This window comes from Epinephelus fuscoguttatus, linkage group LG6 (assembly GCF_011397635.1).
Source record: "Epinephelus fuscoguttatus linkage group LG6, E.fuscoguttatus.final_Chr_v1".
NCBI classification, from domain to species: domain Eukaryota; kingdom Metazoa; phylum Chordata; class Actinopteri; order Perciformes; family Serranidae; genus Epinephelus; species Epinephelus fuscoguttatus.
Window position 1 is genome coordinate 154,309 of NC_064757.1, and position 18,172 is coordinate 172,480.

An 18,172-nucleotide genomic window follows, 5' to 3' on the forward strand; every position below is an offset into this window, starting at 1 on the left:
CCAGCATCACAGCAAATCAACACATTCTAATTATACGACTAGAAGGGTACTTGGAGAGTGCAGACCGCTGCGAAGGCCAGTAGTCCTCTGTCAGACCTATTCTGGGCCCGAGCTAGAAGAAGGAAGTGAAGTGTGTACCCAGGAGACAATCATGAGGATACAATAGCACGCATTCATTAGTTTGAATAAGCCACACGACCTCCACCAATAACACCAAGGTAAGTATTACAAGCTAATATTTCCATATAACTGTAGCTTATAAAGGTAGATTACCTAAATGTGAAGCAGCAAATAACTTAGGTACTAAACTTATGAATTTGCTAACGTTAGCTAACGCTAGCTACTTATGCTAATGTCGTATAGAGAAACAATAGCTTATGTTAGCAGACTCATAAGGTTAGTACAGAGCATATTAGCCACCTAATGTTACTTTACCTAACTCTATAAGTTAGAGTCATATGGAAATATTAAGGTTATATGGTTTACTTACGTCATTGGTCTAGGTTGTGTGGCACAGGTTATGTTGCATCAAAGTTAACCCTTTTCACTCTGTGATACAGTGGCATCTTAACATATATTACATCATTTATTTATTAATGATAAGCATGACAGCATGATGAACAATACATATATAGCATTAACATAACAAAGGGCTGGGTTAAAATAATCGATTTATCCGATTCAAATCGGTCTTCACTGGAATGACCCAATATCAATTCGTAAAATCCAAGATCGATCTTTTAATATATTTTTCCCATGGATTTGTGAAGCTTTAACCACGTTAATCTCACCGGTAGTAAATGAGCCGCAGCGCTAAGTCATGAACAACTGTTGTATTGAGAAGCTCGGACGTTACCTGCTCTTTTATCTGTAACTGTTAGCTTACTTTTTTACATTTGGGTGTGATTTATTATCATGCTGCAGCGCCTCCTCCTAATGTATATGCGTCCTGGCTGCTGCGCCACTTTCACGCACACGCAAGCTATGTTTCCATCCGAAAGTGATTCGAATCATTGGGAAATGATTTCAAGAATAAAGTCGAAATATTACGAGGAAAGGATCAGGGTTAGGGGGTTAGTGGCCAACAGGAGCTGGCCACTACCGCGGTGCTGAAACTAAATCAGTCGATGTCAGGCACGTCACACACACACAGCCTACTTATTTTTCGTCATATTATTATTTTTCTTTTGTCATATTTCGTTGCGTAACTTGTGCCACAGCTCTGAGCGCACACAGGGTCTTCATAAAACATAGATTCAAAATTCAATATGTACAGTAAGGACACGCGTTTCCCTGCAGAATGAAATTCGTTCTTTTCTGTCACCAATTAATGCCAAACAGTATAAATCTGAAGTATAAAATAGACCAAAATATATACGGTGCACACTGTTTTAACATCTCCTTGCTTAGGCTAGTGTAATATTAATGTGCGTGCCGCGTCTGGATCTGTGAGTGTTTGGTGGCTAAGAAGAGTGTTAAGAGTGGGTCAGCTCAATCTTACAGCTCCTTAGTGAAAGAAACAAGCGTTAGTTAGGGGACAAGAGCCAAGAGTTACAAAGACTCATGTATGTTAAAAGTTACTAACGACCGGTGTATTTACTGTAGGTTATGTGTCCGGGGTCCTTCGCCTGTGGAACAAGTAACATGACCACTAACTTGTCCCCAAACGAACGCATGTTTCTGTTAGGCCTGTGTGTTTCACCAACGTTCTTTATGTATTATGAAGAATGTCAGACTGGCCAATCAGTGGCAGAGCTGGGCCCGGAATCACAAACAGCGCATTTCGACTGACACAGAATCAAATTGTCAGAACACCGGCATGGTGCCGGTTCCCGAACCTAATTAAGTAGGCTACTTACAACGGCATGAAAGACAGTCTGACATTCTGATTGTTGTTGGTTATTTCCTTAAAAACTACGACTTTATTCTCGTAATATTATGACTTTAATCTCATTAAATAACGACTTTAATCTCATAATATTTCGACTTTATTCTCGTAATAAAATGACTTTTTCTCAGTTATGACTTTATTCTCAAGAATATTACGAGTTTTTTCTCGTAATATTTCGACTTTATTCTCGAAATCTCCAATTTTTTTTTTTCTTCAATGTGGCCCTAATACTCCGTTGTAGCTGAAAGCCTATTTGTTAATGAGTCTGTGTCAATGTGATTTGTGTTGCAAACAGTCTGGATTAGTGCAGAGATTGTTTAGTTGTGTGCAAGAATCTGTTTGTGAACAGTATTGGCACACTAAACACTGACAGCATTAAATCAAATACAACAAGTTAAACAGTCTTGGGGGCGGCAGTAGCTCAGTCCATAGGGACTTGGGTTGGGAACCGGAGGGTTGCCAGTTCAAGTCCCTGTCCGGACCAAAATATGGAGTGTGGACTGGTAGCTGGAGAGGTGCAAGTTCACCTTCTGGGCACTGCCGAGGTGCCCCTGAGCAAGCCCCCAACTGCTCGGAGCACCTGTCACTCTATATTTGAGTTATCTACAAGTTTACTGTACTGTTTGTCATCTACTCTTTCAAATGTCCGCCACGGACTTTTACACAATGTCACGGATAAACATGGGTAAATGCATGAAAAAAAATCATCACATATCACCTCTGATAATGGTTTATTCATTTAAAAACACATTGTGCTCGTTTAGCACACTATTTCATGTAGTTTTTATCTGCTGGAGGGTCGCGTGGGGGGGTTGTCGCACCGCTCCCGTTGCCGGTGGAGCCGCTGTAATTGATTAACGGGGGGCGAGCTGCTACGGGACTCGCGCTGCAGACGTGTCCCGCCGCTGACGTGCCCGGTGGACCCCGGCTGTTAACTTAGTTTAAGCTGCGGCTTGGCTGCTGCCTGGTTTATCCAACCAGCATTAGCTTGTGTTCCTCAGCTCCACCGGTCAAGCTGGTGCTGATGTTTACATCCATTATCGTTGTCAGTAATGCCTGCTATGGAGCATGCCGCTGGCTCTCGCGTTGTTTTAGAGGTGCAAACTGTTAAAGTCAGTCAACCGATTGCTAGTCTCGCGGTACCCGATCCATGACTCTACAATCGATTCATTTAAGGATTCATGGCTGATTCGTATGGATTGAGGAGGCTGCTACCAATGCAGCCGTATCTCTCGCTTGTCAAACAGGATATCTGGACGTATCAGTTAATCGTTCCCAACCCTAGCCCATACCAGTAAAATTACACCATTCTCGATACCAAAGTTGATACAACGGTAAAAAAAAAAAAGTAAGTAAGACCCCATGTGCTTAAACAAGAAATATTTTATTAAAATATTTGCACATAAAGTAACATTTCTATCAATAGATGGATATTACTTATATTTTTTCTTTTTCTCTTTTCCTCTTTACCTATGTTTCGTTGTAAAAAACATTGATCAACAACTGCAATAAACTCAATAAACTATTTAAATATTTACTATTTAAATCACGAGCCAACCACAAGAATGGGTGGAATTTCCTTGGTTTCATTTATTGTTTGTCCTGTCCCGGTGCAAATGGTGTTTTTTGACGTCTGTAGTCCGATTGTGGAAAAATCAAACCTCCCAGTACAATTAATCAAACACCCCAACCGCTGTGTCTCAGAAGTAGACGCACATGCGCAGTCATGTTTCGCTGAGAGTGAAATCCCTTTGGGATATTGGGATATTTTTTGATTAAATGAATGACATTTAACGGAGTGTTGTAGGTCTCAAAGGCTGGGCTCATAGGAGACCACGGACTCTCTCCCAGAGGAGGGGCTGGGGGAGAGAGGGAAATGTCTGGAGTCTGGACAAGGCTCCGTACAGAGCACTGACGGTTCAGAAGCAATTCGGAACGATTTAAAAGCAATTAATGAACAGAAAAGTGGTGTTTAAAACTGCATATATTGCTAGCAGATAGGGCTGCATCTCGATTCATATGCATATGCGATCTAATTTTTCAATGACAGCAATTCTGCTGGCCCCGCCCGTGCCGGGAGTCAGGACATCATCTGCATGAAACAAGCGCTCACAACGACGCAGCGTTATATAAGGTGACCAGATTTCTGAGGTGAAAATCGGGGACATTTTCAGTGCGGCCGTGAAAAGTCATTAAATATTATCATTATGAAATAAAAAACGGGGACAAGTACTTTTTCATGTATTTTGACCAGCTTTTATTACTCAAAAGGTTGCAATCAAACAAATGAGTGACATCACCAACCATCCATCCACTGAGGAAGACAAAAATATCTTATTAGCTTGAGTTAGGATGGATTTTTTTGGTCAAAGGTTTCAACTCATAACTGAATACTAAACTCACACAGCACTGTCTGGTGTCAGCCCAACATAAAATACAATCAATCCATCAATCAATTTTATTTATAAAGCCCAATATCACAAATCACAATTTGCCTCACAGGGCTTTACAGCATACGACATCCCTCTGTCCTTAGGACCCTCGCAGCGGATAAGGAAAAACTCCCCCCAAAAAAGGGATCCCTCTTCCAGGACGGACAGACGTGCAATAGATGTCGTACAGAACAGATCAGCATAATAAATTAACAGTAATCCACCTGACACAATGAGAGAGAGAGAGAGAGAGAGAGAGAGAGAGATGCAGGGAATGACAGTAGCTTACAACAACATTATTGAAAGTAATAATATTATAGTTATAGTTCTGGCTACTGTGGTACAATATGTTGAAAGTATGTATTAATATCTGGCAGTATACATGTGTGACAATAGTAGTAGAAGTATGACTAATGACTAATGATGGCAGCAGCAGCAGGAGGCATCTGGCAGGACCACGGCAGCAGCACAACCACGCACGTCACGCTGTCCAGGCACCGCTGCGATATGAGTTAATCTGAGAGACAGTGGAGCACGAAGGCTCCGGAGAAGAAGCCGAGTTAGTGACATCAAGAATGGCTGAGTTAGCAAGATGCAGTAATAGAATACGAGAGAGAGAGAGAGAGAGAGAGAAAGAGAGAGAGAGAGAAGGTGCCCGGTGTATTATAGGGGGCCCTCCGGCAGACTAGCCCTAAGTCAGCCTAACTAGGGGCTGGTACAGGGCAAGCCTGAGCCAGCCCTAACTATAAGCTTTATCAAAGAGGAAAGTCTTAAGTCTAGTCTTAAATGTGAAGACGGTGTCTGCCTCCCGGACCGTAACAGGAAGATGATTCCACAGAAGAGGAGCCTGATAGCTAAAGGCTCTGGCTCCTGATCTACTTTTGGAAACTTTAGGGACCACGAGTAACCCTGCGTTCTCAGAGCGCAGTGTCCTTGCACACAGTATCTGTGGACTCACCTGACAAAATGATATTAAAAGAATTTTGATATTCCAAAGAATACTGAAGGTATTAAATAACAACTTCCTGCAGATTTGGTACATATCTCCACATTGGTGTGTCCGAATGACATGAAACTCAGTTTACTCCTTCCCCACGAGCCCCTGAGGCTCTGTGCAAAATTTCAGGCGATGACCACCAGGTTGTGCTCTTTAAATTGAAGTATTTTATATCTCCACATCGGTTGGGCGGATTAACACGAAACTTACAACAATTATTGTCAATGCCCTCCTGAGGATATCTGACAAAGGAGTTACCAATCTGCCACTAGGTGGCGCTGTGGTGGCAGTCTAATTTAATATTTGGCACTTTGCTAACACCATAACACTTGTGGAAATGAAATTGATAGGGGTCGTATAGACTGGCCCTTGTAACTCACACACCAGAAATGACCAGCAGGTGGCAGTATTTTCAATGCAAAAGCATTTTTGGCCCACAACTCCTACATAACATGTCGCAGGTTTTGAAACCTTATATCTCAGTGTTCCCTGAATTCAGCTGAATTGTGTGATGTAAGGCACTCCCATTTTTGCATTAAATTTCCATTCGCAAAATCGCAAACAACTATAAGCTTTATCAAAGAGGAAAGTCTTAAGTCTAGTCTTAAATGTGGAGACGGTGTCTGCCTCCCGGACCGTAACAGGAAGATGATTCCACATGAGAGGAGCCTGATAGCTGAAGGCTCTGGCTCCTGATCTACTTTTGGAGACTTTAGGGACCACGAGTAACTCTGCGTTCTCAGAGCGCAGTGTTCTGGTGGGATAATATGGCACTATGAGCTCTCTAAGATATGACGGAGTTTGACCATTTAGAGTTTTATAAGTTAACAGTAGGATTTTAAATTCAATTCTGGATTTTACAGGGAGCCAGTGCAGCAAAGCTAAAACAGGAGAAATATGATCTCGTTTCTTAGTTCCTGTTAGTACACGTGCTGCTGCATTCTGAATTAGCTGGAGAGTTTTTAAGGACTTACTAGAGTTACCTGATAATAGAGAGTTACAGTAATCCAGCCTAGAGGTAACAAAAGTGTGGACCAATTTTTCTGCATCTTTTCGGGTCAGGATAGGCCTAATTTTCGCAATATTACGCAGATGAAAAAATGCAGTCCGTGAGGTTTGTTTTAAATGAAAATTAAAAGACAAGTCTTGATCCAGTATTACTCCGAGGTTTCTTATGGTAGTGCTAGAGGCCAGAGCAATGCCATCTAGAGAAACTATGTCATCAGATAAAGAGTCTCTGAGTTGTTTGGGGCCAAGAACAATAACTTCAGTTTTGTCTGAATTTAACATCAGGAAATTGGTGCTCATCCAGGTTTTTATGTGTTTAAGGCAGTTATGGAGTTTAGTTAATTGATTACTTTCCTCTGGCTTCATCGATAAATACAACTGAGTATCATCCGCATAACAATGGAAATTTATAGAGTGATTTCTAATGATGTTACCTAAAGGAAGCATATATAGAGTAAATAGGATTGGTCTGAGCACAGAACCTTGCGGAACTCCAAAACAAACTTTAGTACGTAAGGATGATTCATTATGAACGTCAACAAACTGAAAACGATCAGATAAATAAGATTTAAACCAGCTCAGTGCAGAACCTTTTTAGGCCAATTAAGTGATCCAGTCTCTGCAGTAGAATTTGATGGTCAATTGTGTCAAACGCCGCACTAAGATCTAATAAAACAAGTACAGAGACAAGTCTTTTGTCTGAAGCAATCAAAAGGTCATTTGTAATTTTAACTAGTGCTGTCTCAGTGCTATGATGCACTCTAAATCCTGACTGAAATTCCTCAAATAAATTATTATCATGGAGAAAATCACACAGCTGGTCTGCGACTACTTTCTCAAGGATCTTTGACATAAAGGGAAGATTAGATATTGGTCTATAGTTGGCTAACACCTCTGGATCCAGGGTGGGCTTTTTTAGTAGAGGTTTAATTACAGCTACCTTAAAAGGCTGTGGTACATAGCCTGTTAATAAGGATATATTGATCATATCTAATATATGAGTGTTAACTACAGCACTTATTATTTATTTATTGCTTTAACACAGTCTCAGGTCCATATAGCTCGAGGAAAATCCTTTGCTACCGAAGCAGTCTTCCACCTCCTCCTTTCTAAAACAGTGACATAATGTTAACGTTCACTGACTTTTATAACCTTACGTTAGGTCTTCAGTTCAGATTAAACAGACGCACTGAATGTTACCTCACTTCACACACACGCACAGTGAAATCTACTGCCAACTCACATAAAACAAATAAGTTCATACACAACATACCATTTAACGCGGCCGCTGGTCTCCTTTTCTGTCCTTTTTGCCGCTTCTAGATTGTTGTTGATGCTGCTGCGTCTGGTCGTGCTTCCTGATAATGCCTGTACGTCTTATGACGTCTTCTCTGGCGATGCGTTTACTGACTACCATAATAACTGGTGTTTGAGTCTGCGCACATTTTCCCCCATTCGATGTCAAAATCGGGAACATTTTCAGGGACAGCTTTTACCAGGGACAGGTCACCAAATCGGGAGCTGTCCCCGGAAATCGGGGACGTCTGGTCACCGTAGCGTTATACCACGTGATGCAGAGCAACAGCTGGCCGGCAGTTTGGAAAGCAGCGAGACAGGAGGGAAACACACTGCTAACTGTAGCCTCAGTTTGTGCCTCATACAGATCTGCTGGTAAAGTTAACTTAGCGTTAGCAAGCGTGATAAAAGGTGGCAGAGAGGCGATGTTGTGCAAATAAACCAAAGATTCATTAATTTTCTGTAGCAGTAAACACATGGGCCGATAACAAATGTGTTAACTAACTATGCTAAAGCTTTACAAGCTATTCACGGCTGCCGACGATAACATTAACACGACAAACAGCAAGGCTACGGCTAACAAGTTAACGTACTGACACTCCTCAGACACACACACACACACACACACACACACACCGGACAGCCTCTCAGTCCTTAGTCGCTAACGTTAGCTCATGTACAACACAGATACCACACAGAAACTTTTACAGAGGGTTATAATGTGCTTGTAGTGACTGTCAAATCGCCAGCGAAAGTTGTTTAAAATGCGGACACGGAGAGCAGCTGAGTGCCTGCTCTCATGGGACAAAGATCCTCTGAGAAGAAAGACGGCTCACTCTGCTCAGCCACCAGGAACAAACTGGAAGGCAAAGATCCTCTCTGAGGAAGAGGGTTCACTTTGCTGCAGGGTTCACCAAAATGTTTTTTTGTTTGTTTTTTTTCTTTTAATAAATTGAACACACATTAAAGAACATACAAGATCCTGTAGAGAATTAATTCATATAATACAATACATTAAATACTGTCAAAATAAATGAAGGAAGAGGATTTTTTAAAGGCAAATAAAATATTGGGGATTTATGTAAAAATATACATAGAGACATATAAATAATTAGATAATTAAAGATATGTAGGCTATATTAGGTGAATACTCCTGTCAAATGCATGGTGTTGAAACGTTTAATTTTGATCTTCCTTAGTCCATTTAGACTTAATTTTATCATAACAATAACAATGAATATTATGAATTGTTCACATTTTAATTTGATTTTAATGACATTTATCACACAGCATTTTGTGGAAAAGTCAAATGTTCACTTTACACTTTTAATAAACTGTTTCTCAACACATATATTGTTTTGTCTTCATTCAATGTAATTAGCACATATTGTTATTGCACCATTGGTTTTGGCCTTGGTGCCCCACATTTTGGCCGTGATGCCCCAATAAATTTGTATTTATCAAAGGCCAAAGTGGAGGAGTGTTCCCTTTCTGCTCAACAGAGTTTATGTGCATTGTGTCTCTTGTATCAGGCACAATCATAGGTTTTGTTATTTAATGATATTTTTTTTATTATTTACTTATAATTTTTGTTACTTCTCCTTTTGTATCAGGAAATAAGCACAATAAATCTTTATGTTGAAAAAAATCGTGAGAGAATTGTGATCTCAATTATAAGCCAAAAAATCGTGATTCTCATTTTTTCCAGAATCGTGCAGCCCTACTAGCAGATCTATTTTCTGGCCTAAAGGGCGGCTGTGACCGGTTCTGAATGTGGGCTTTAGCAGGCAGCTGCTCTCTCCTCTTCCTTGTCACCCCCTCGCTCTGAATGTAGGCATGGATTGTAACGCTATATGGCATATACTGCCCCTATCAGTTCTGGAATAGTCATAGCACAGATTCTTACGTTGGTATCGGTTCTTCCTGTTTTTCAAGAAATGAGTATTGCCGGTTGTTTTTCATCATGAAATCGAAAGTAACCGCAAGTATCGGTTCTCATGACATCACTACTCTGGACACTGTTGGGCTGTCGTGGCTGACACGCCTTCTCAGTGTCGCATGGAGATCAGGTACGGTGCCTGCCAAGGGCAGACCAGGGTGGTTCTCATTTTCAAAACAGGGGACCGAAGGGTGAGGCTGTTTGTGATATTCATGGACAGGATCTTAAGGCGCAGCTGGGGGGAGGAAGGGGTTCAGTTTGGGGACCTCAGAATTGCATCTCTGCTTTTTGCAGATGATGTGTTTCTGTTGGCTTTATCACAGCGTGATCTCCAACATGCACTTGGGCGGAGTGTGAAGCAGTCTGGATGAGAGTCAACACGTCCAGATCTGAGGCTATGGTTCTCTGCTGGAAACTGGCGGATTGTCCCTGCCTGGTTGGGAGAGACTTACTGCCTCAAGCGAGGGAGTTCAAGTATCTTGGGGTCTTGTTCACGAGTGAGGGTAGAATGAAGCGTGCGACGGATCTGTGGTTTGGTGCGGCTTACGCAGTGATGCGGGCGCTGCGCCGGATCATTGTGGTGAAGAGGGAGCTGAAATGGAAGGCCAAGCTTTCAATTTACTGGTCCATCTACATCCCAACTCACACCTATGGTCATGAGCTCTGGGTTGTAACAGAAAGAATGAGATTACGGATACAAGCGGCTAAAATGAGTTTCCTCCATGGGGTGGCTGGTCTCAGCCTTAGTGACCTATCACTAAGGCTGAGCCCAGCCACCCCACGGAGGAAACTCATTTTCATAAGGAGCTCGGACATCTGGGACTTAAGCCTTAACACGGGCCTTACCTTGTAATAGATCTTCAATTAAAGTATCAAATTGACTCGGAAATCATTAATAATTATTAATAATAATTAGTAATTTTGTTAAGTAACGTGACTTAATTTACATCAAATCACCTTGTGGGGCACCATTCCCGAAAGGGAAATATTATGCCAGTAAAAGATATCAGTGTCTTAAAATTCACTTAACTATCAACTTGGAATTTTTATTGATAATTAAATTAATAACAGTAACCAAATTTAATAGTAAAGCCTGAAGGATTTCGGAGTTCTTGACGCAGCAGAGGTTGACTATTCACTCACTCTTGTGCAATATTTACCAGACAGCAGGTATGATTACAAAAAATTGTATTTATTCATAAAGTGAGCAAAGCAAAACCAAAACACAGAAATTCTAACTAACTAACTATATACAAGCTTGGTGAGTATGTGTCTGTGTGTGTGTGAGTGTGAGTGTGTGAGAGAGAGAGAGAGCGAGAGAGAGAGAGAGACAAAGGTGGGTGTGGTAATCAAAGGGCCAGAGGTAGAGCGGGTCGTCCACCAATCGGAAGACTCAATCAGTTTGATCCCCGGTTCCTCCAGTCTGCATGTTGAAGTATCCTTGAGCAAGATACTGAACCCAAAATTGCTCCCAATGATGCTTTCATTGGTGTGTGTGTGTTTAAAAACTGAGTAGCAGGTGGCACCTTGTATGGTAGCCTCGGCCACCAGTGTATAAATGTGTGTGAATGGGTAACGACTAGACAGGCACTATACAAGTGCAGGTCCATTTAACATTTGGCCTACAAAACAAAATGGCTGGTAACAGAAAACTACAAGATGGCCGAATCAAAGCTGGCTTCAGACTGGGGGGAGACCTTGTCTGGCTGTGTGGTCAGGACAAAGACAAAGGAAAGGAAGCTATAACTTTGATTTGCATCTTGGGTGTAGCCCTGTTTGTAAACTAGTCTACAGTATGTGAATGTGATTTGTGTTGCATAAAGTCTGGATTAGTACAAGGGATGTTTAGTGCACGCAAAACGTTGTCTGTGAACAGTATTAGCAAACTTACATCACATAGCTTTGGTGAAGCCATCTAACCAGTGACCTAACTGCAAACAATCACAACAATAACTCACTAACGGCATTAAATCACAATCAACAAGTTAAAACAGTCTTGCTTAGCCTGTACAGCTGTGATAAAGCTATGCCCAGTTGTTACATTACCGATCCTTGAATGGATGGAAGAAAGAGCCACTTGGTGGTATGCTGCTTTTGTTAGCTGGCAGAGGAAGGCTGGAAAGAGCTGTGGGTTCAGATGCAGTCTTTGTTGTGTCCTTGTTCCGAAGGTGCAGATCCGAGGAAGCTGGTTGCTCAGGGTCTTTGCAGAGTTAGATGCTGGGGTGCTAACTCAACTTGGTTGTCGCTCCTTGTCGCTGGAAATTTAGTTGCAAACCTTGTGCTTGCATACTAATATCTCTGGTTCAGGTTTGAGAGAGTCTGTGAGCAATTGCCCTCCCTTCAGTGGTCAGTTGGCGCTGACCAACTCAGAGGCCAGTGTTTGGGCAATGGCCTCTGAGTCAGTGCCCAGGAGGTCTGGGCTGGCCAAAGGCCCAGGAGCTAGAGGTGGTGTTAGCAGGTTGACAGCTCACGAGCAAGAGCAGGACTGTCTGAAGGGAGCAGACCTTCTATAGTTGGCTGGGGACATCACACAGTCACATGTCACTGTAAAAGTCCTGTCCAATCAAGTTTGAGACTTGTCTCTCAAAGAGGTGTGAGGTGGGGACCACCTGTGGAGAAGGGTGTCAAATAACTGTCCTCTGTGAAGAACAAAAACAATCTCTCACCTTTTGAGATGACAAGAGGAGAAACCTTCACAGGTCCAGTTAAGATTTTAACAAATGACAAATCATCTGTGGTCCAGTGAATCCCAACATGGGTATGGTCGGTCATACAATGACTGCTGCAATATATTGCTGTTAGTACAGCGTGTTACTAAAATATGTACAAAGTAATAAATCCTCTCCCTCATAGGGTAGCGTCCTTAAGGGATCTGGTGAGCAGGAAGTACCTCCACCTGAGAAAAACCCCTCTGCTTAGTGGGGAGGGAAACCAGGCCAAAGACGTGCTCTTCCTCTTTAATGGGATGGAGAAGATGAACCTGGACTTCAGAATTGGAGCCACAGAGCTTTGCAGTGATCCCAATGAGGTGCTTCCTCCAGGTGTAGTGGTGGTCAACCTGCTGAGGAAATACCTCCTGCCTGAGGTAAGTGACAGTCCACCCTCAGTCTTTGAAATCTGTCTTAGACTGTCATCTATCCGATTGTCATGGGCAAGTGCAAATCGCCACCATGATCGTTGCCAGTAATGTGGAGAATCACTTAAAAGTGCATTGAATTAGAGAGGGATTTATACATATGCGTTGAATCAATGCCAAACTAGACTGACGTGCACCTCCCCAGAAATGTAACTTAATGTTACAGCAACGCAGACCACTTATCTATTTTTGTAAGCTGAAAACCATTTCCCTCAGTGGAAACAAAGCTTTTATTGACTTTAGAAGAGAAGAAACAATAAATTGTGAAGATAACAAGCCCCCACAAAAAAACATTTTAAAGTCTTGTGCATTCTTTATCCTGGCTTCATATGAGTAGAGGAAATCTCAGCAGCTAGGCTAATTTGTACAATGTAAATGCCATAGGCTTGTGCTAGTAACATTAGCATATTGTATATTTGGGGAAAATGTGTCTTGCAAAAGACAAGTGCTTTGTTTGTGAATCCGGCAAGTTATAATGAAGCAGATTTGTGTATTTGTGTTTAAATTGTTGCTATTAAGCCATGTTTAATGTGTGTTTAGGGTGTGTTTTGAATCAGTCAAACCTAACACAGAAACCCCACGGCTGACTAGTGTTTTGAAAGTGTAACTGCAGAGTGGCACAGAGACACCGCTGTGGAAGTAAAACTGCTCACAAAGGCGTAGGCCACATGTATAGGCTATGGCATAGGCTTTGCATAGAGCTCATGCACAAGTATAAATCTACTTTTAGTGGCATCTAGCGGTGAGGTGCCAGATTGCAATGAACTGAATACAATTCTGCCCCCCCCTCTGTTTCCAAGTGCAACCTCTGGATTCCATCAGGTGCAGCTATGATACGTTCTGGCTGCAACACAGCTGCTGGAGGTTATCTTAGCTACTCAAGAAAAATCTTGTGATTCCACCAGACATAAAGCAGCACATTTCAGAACCAGAGTTATCCCAGAAACGCCTCTCTGCTCTGCAAAAAAAATGTGCCTAGTCCATATTTGATGGAACTGTAGTGCAACTATGGTGGCCTTTAGCTTACATAAAAACATGTAACACCTCTCTCTAGAGCCAGTATTTGTTCTGGGTTACCATAGAAACATGGCAGTGCAACATGGTGGACTCCAAGGAAGAGGACCCAGTCCCTTTGTAGTTATAAAGAGATTCATTCCAAGGTTACGAAAGCACAACAGTTCTTAATTTCAGGTGATGATACACTCATGTAAAAATAATTATAAACATTACACTGAACATACATTTTCAAGGCAACACTGTTTTTGCTCCTATATGTCATAGGTTAAAATCTAAGACTTTTTTCATGCACCTAACAGATATATTTCTCTCAAATTTGGTCACAAATGAATTCAAATCAATGTTAGTGAGCACCTCTCCTTCTTCAAGATAATCCATCCACCTGACAGGTGTGGCATATCAGGATGCTGATTAAACAGCATTATAACTACACAAGTGTTCCTTGGGATGGTCACAATAAAAGGACACTGAAATGTGCAATTTTATCACATGACACAATGACACAGATGTTTTGAAGGAGCGTGCTATTGGCATGCTGACTGCTGGAATGTCCACCAGAGCTGTTACCCACTGAGTGAGTGTTCATTTCACTACCATAAGGCCTGTGCAACAAAATCCGTGTCTTGATGAGATATGCCCATTCAAAGTTTGCAATTTCAGTTGGTTGCTATCGTGCCCCCCTTTGGCCAATTGATGTAATATTGCTTCATGCGCATCCTCCCATGACCCTCTACCACTGTGCTAAATTTCACATGGATTGACCAAGTCACTGAGGAGAAAAATGTGGAACAGACACACAGACACACCCACAGACAGAGTTTTTGTCATTATGTAGTAAGACAAGGAAGGAAATATTAAAAAGCCTTTATTGTAGCCAACATTTTGCAGTCTTTGTCAGGGCTTTCAAAACATACAACACAGGTATGGCCACACCTATAATAGCAGGAACCAATCAGAGGCCATCACATGACTCATATATTGGTGTTGCAGGTGAAACAAATGGACAATAATGAAAAAATAACAAGTTAATAAAATAAGTTTCATGAGATAAGATACCCAGAAAAAAAATAAATTAAGGATAAGGAATCATCTCCATTATGACGTGCTCTAATGGCATATTTATGCTCAGCAAGGTGATCCCTCAAGCGTCTTTTTGTACAGCCTATGTAGAACAAGCCTTCCACACATGGACACGTCAGACAGTAAATAATAAAAGTGGTGTTGCTAGTAATAAAATCATTTTGTTTATAAGTGCTGTTTGTGTTAACATCCACAAAATGTTAAGTTTGTATGACCTTGTCACAGTGAGGGCAATGCGTACATTTAAAAGTGCCAAAAGGTTTAGATAACAGGGTTTCTGCTACATTTAATTGATCGTGGCGCGCTGCCACGGCAAAATAAAAGCCGCCACGCCTTCAGAATGCTGATTTTTTTTTTTTTTTTATTACATTCTATATTTATTTCTATATTTGTGCACACATACTTACCATAATCAGAATTTGAAATGATAATTTAAATATCATGAAATGTTATGTGACACTACGCTGCAATTAACTTTATTTTGAAAAACGAACACTGGAGTCATCACCTGCCTGTCTGGCTGTACTGCAGCGCGCTCAAGAGTGGAGGGAAGGCATAGAGACGACAGTCTGAAGTAGAGGGAGAGAAAAGGGATGAGAGATAGGTAGTGCTGTGTAGAGCTTAGATTGAGCCCAAAAAATCCAACCCGACTCCACCCGAGCCCGTACATGTTCTGTCCGAGCCCTGCCCGGCCAGTCCCTTTAACTGTAATTATGAGCCCGAGCCTGATTTAAATCCGACATTTTTATAAAGATACGACCGTGGACATTGAAGGCTGACTCTCGTCTTTCTTTCCATGGCAAGCTTTCGTCATGTGCCTCTTAAGTGTCGAGGTCCCTGTCTTTTTGCTGTCCTATACCAGCACCGTGCTGCACTTCGTACACTCGATGAAGCCGACAGACACGTTGTGAACAACTCACATGTGCGTGCCAGTGACGCTGTCAAGGTGGGGGCCATTTATTAATTTGCGACACCTGCTACCTGTTTACCACGCCCCCTCTCATGGCAACCAGGTTAGTGTAAGAGCACATTCAAGATCAACAGTATTCAACACACTTTTAATTGTTTTTATGTGTAGGTGAAGACAGACCTGAGGAACAGGCAGCATCAATGGGCCACCTCATACGACAGAGCCTTAGAGCTCTTTTTCAAAAAATCAAGAAAAATAAAGTGCTCTCAGCCAGGCTGCAACCTGTGCCATTAGATTAGGCTACAGTTGTGTATATAATTGTGCTACAATTGTGTAATGAATAAATAGGGTATTTATAAAAACATTCAGTTTCCATCATCGCCGGAGCCCTCCCCCACAGTTTCAAAAAATCCTGGAGGAAACCCTGGATAACCAAGTGCTTTTTTTTGTCTGCTGGAAGATGTGTGCATAAGTCTGTCCCTAAGCCAGGGGGCGTGTCTAAAAGAAAAAAATAGGGAGTTAAGGAAAGACTTTGCTCAAAACAGTATGACTCTCAATAATGGCCCAATTATGTTTATGATACGTTTGATTTGTTTAGCATGTGTACTGTATGTTGTGGCAAAAAAATGGATGAGACTGAGGTGCAGGCTTCTGCCTGATGTTTTGTTTTTTTTGGAATAAGTGTATCATGCTATAGAGTGACTGTGCTCTGTGCATTGTAAAAAGCCTGCTCAACCACCTTGGTTTTGTAAGCTCTTTTATGAATATCTGTTGGACATAGCCTTGGCCTGTGCAACAAAATCCGTGTCTTGATCACAGATGTGTCGCAGGCATTTGAACTGGCCATAAGGAATGTTTTATTTAAAGGGGGTGGGGTGAAAAGAGTACGCTTTGAGAATTGCGTCACGTGAAGTAATCATCCTAAAAAGTGTTGCATGTAACTATCCCTCAACCCCCCTAAAAATCGTCAGATCCAAAAAATTGATACTGTGCTAAGAGTATTATAAGCTTGATATTGTTATTAATGGAGTTCATGTATTTATGAAAATTCAAAAGTTGTCCTAGTGCCATCAAAAATTATAAGCACCTCATTAATATAGCGGCCATACCAGGTGATACAACGATGGAAGGGATTGGCAGGATATAAAACATATTCCTTTTCCACAGACCCAAAAATAGACAAGCATAATTGGGAGAGAAAATAGAATTTGTTTAGTGGTCTTTTGCCCCAGCTTACGCTGGAATTCCACTGGATGTGTGTCCGTTGCGGAACGGCATCGCTGGTTATCCACTGCGTGGTCAGCCGTCTGTCAACACCCACCGGCTGCGTTTGCTGTGCGGAGCGGTGCAGCTCCGCCGGAAGACATCTCGGTGCACCGCCATGATTAACCTCTCCTTGTCCATGGTGTCAACGGGGTGAAATGACATCTGAAAACCTCTGACCTGTTGACTTCAGGCCTGCCTTTGCCCATTACATAGTTTTCAAGGTGTAGTGCAGGGAAATATGATCCGCCAACACTGTGTATTTTATTTTGAAAATTAACCGGATGTTTTATTTTGTTTCTATGCATGACTTCCTGCCCCACGCAATATGCTCTGTGCTAAATTGCTGCGTTGTGCTCCGGCGTCCGGCAAAAATAGAAGTCCTGCGTATCTGTTGCGGAGGACTCCGCAAAGACGGAGCCGGAACGCAGCACAGCCGCAGCCGGTGGAAACACACACATTTACTAGAGTTAAATCCTATCCGCTCCGCTGCCGTGCCGGAGCGCAGACGCAACCAACACGCATCTGGTGGAAATTGGGGGGTTATACCTGGTGTATTTAATACCAGAGTGGATTGATTGCTCTTTTACCACAACCTTCATCTTATGATGTAGTATTTTCACAATGCAACACACAATTTTCCTAAAACAGTTATCCCTGACAAGAATGATCAAAAACATCAAAAGACAAAACATGTGGAACCTGACACTAGAAAACAAAAGGCTGGAACGCTAGTAGAGCTACTGAGACGAACTGGTACTGAGAGGAGGGAGCACACAGACTAAATACATGAGGAGAGGGAAGACAATGAGACACAAGTGCAACATATTAGGGTGGGGCAGGTAATCACACCAGAGGGAAACTTGACAGGAAGTAATCTGAAACGAGAGGAGAGTAGACAAAATAAAACAGGAAATGCAGAACTGAAATGAGAGGACAAAACAGACAAGACATGACAGGCGCTCATTACACTTATCAAGTAAGTGAACTTTGAGGTGACAATGCCTGAACGCAACACTAGGTGGGTTCCCATCCACTTATTTTTATTGGCATTTTCAACAATTGCGAAAAGAAACTTGGAGGGAAACGCCAGAAATTCGAAAAAGGGCTGAAATATCGCAAAAAAGTTTTTACGCTTGGAGGGGGTGGAAAAGTCAGTGTATTGATATTAGGAAAATGCAACTTTTGGCAATGGAAACAGAT

At 41.9% G+C, this 18,172-nt stretch overlaps 1 protein-coding gene across 6 annotated transcripts in view; it reads left to right on the forward strand.

Annotated features, from left to right (window-relative positions):
- Positions 1-18,172, forward strand: part of nlrx1 (NLR family member X1) — a 128,610-nt gene that overhangs the window by 42,469 nt on the left and 67,969 nt on the right. For all 6 annotated transcript variants that reach the window (XR_007449518.1, XR_007449519.1, XM_049578773.1 and 3 more), the window contains one exon: positions 12,417-12,648. Coding sequence is in view for 4 of the 6 variants with exons in the window: in XM_049578773.1 (XP_049434730.1) it covers positions 12,417-12,648 (232 nt within the window). In the remaining 2 variants the exon portion in view is untranslated. The remainder of the gene's footprint in view (positions 1-12,416; positions 12,649-18,172) is intronic.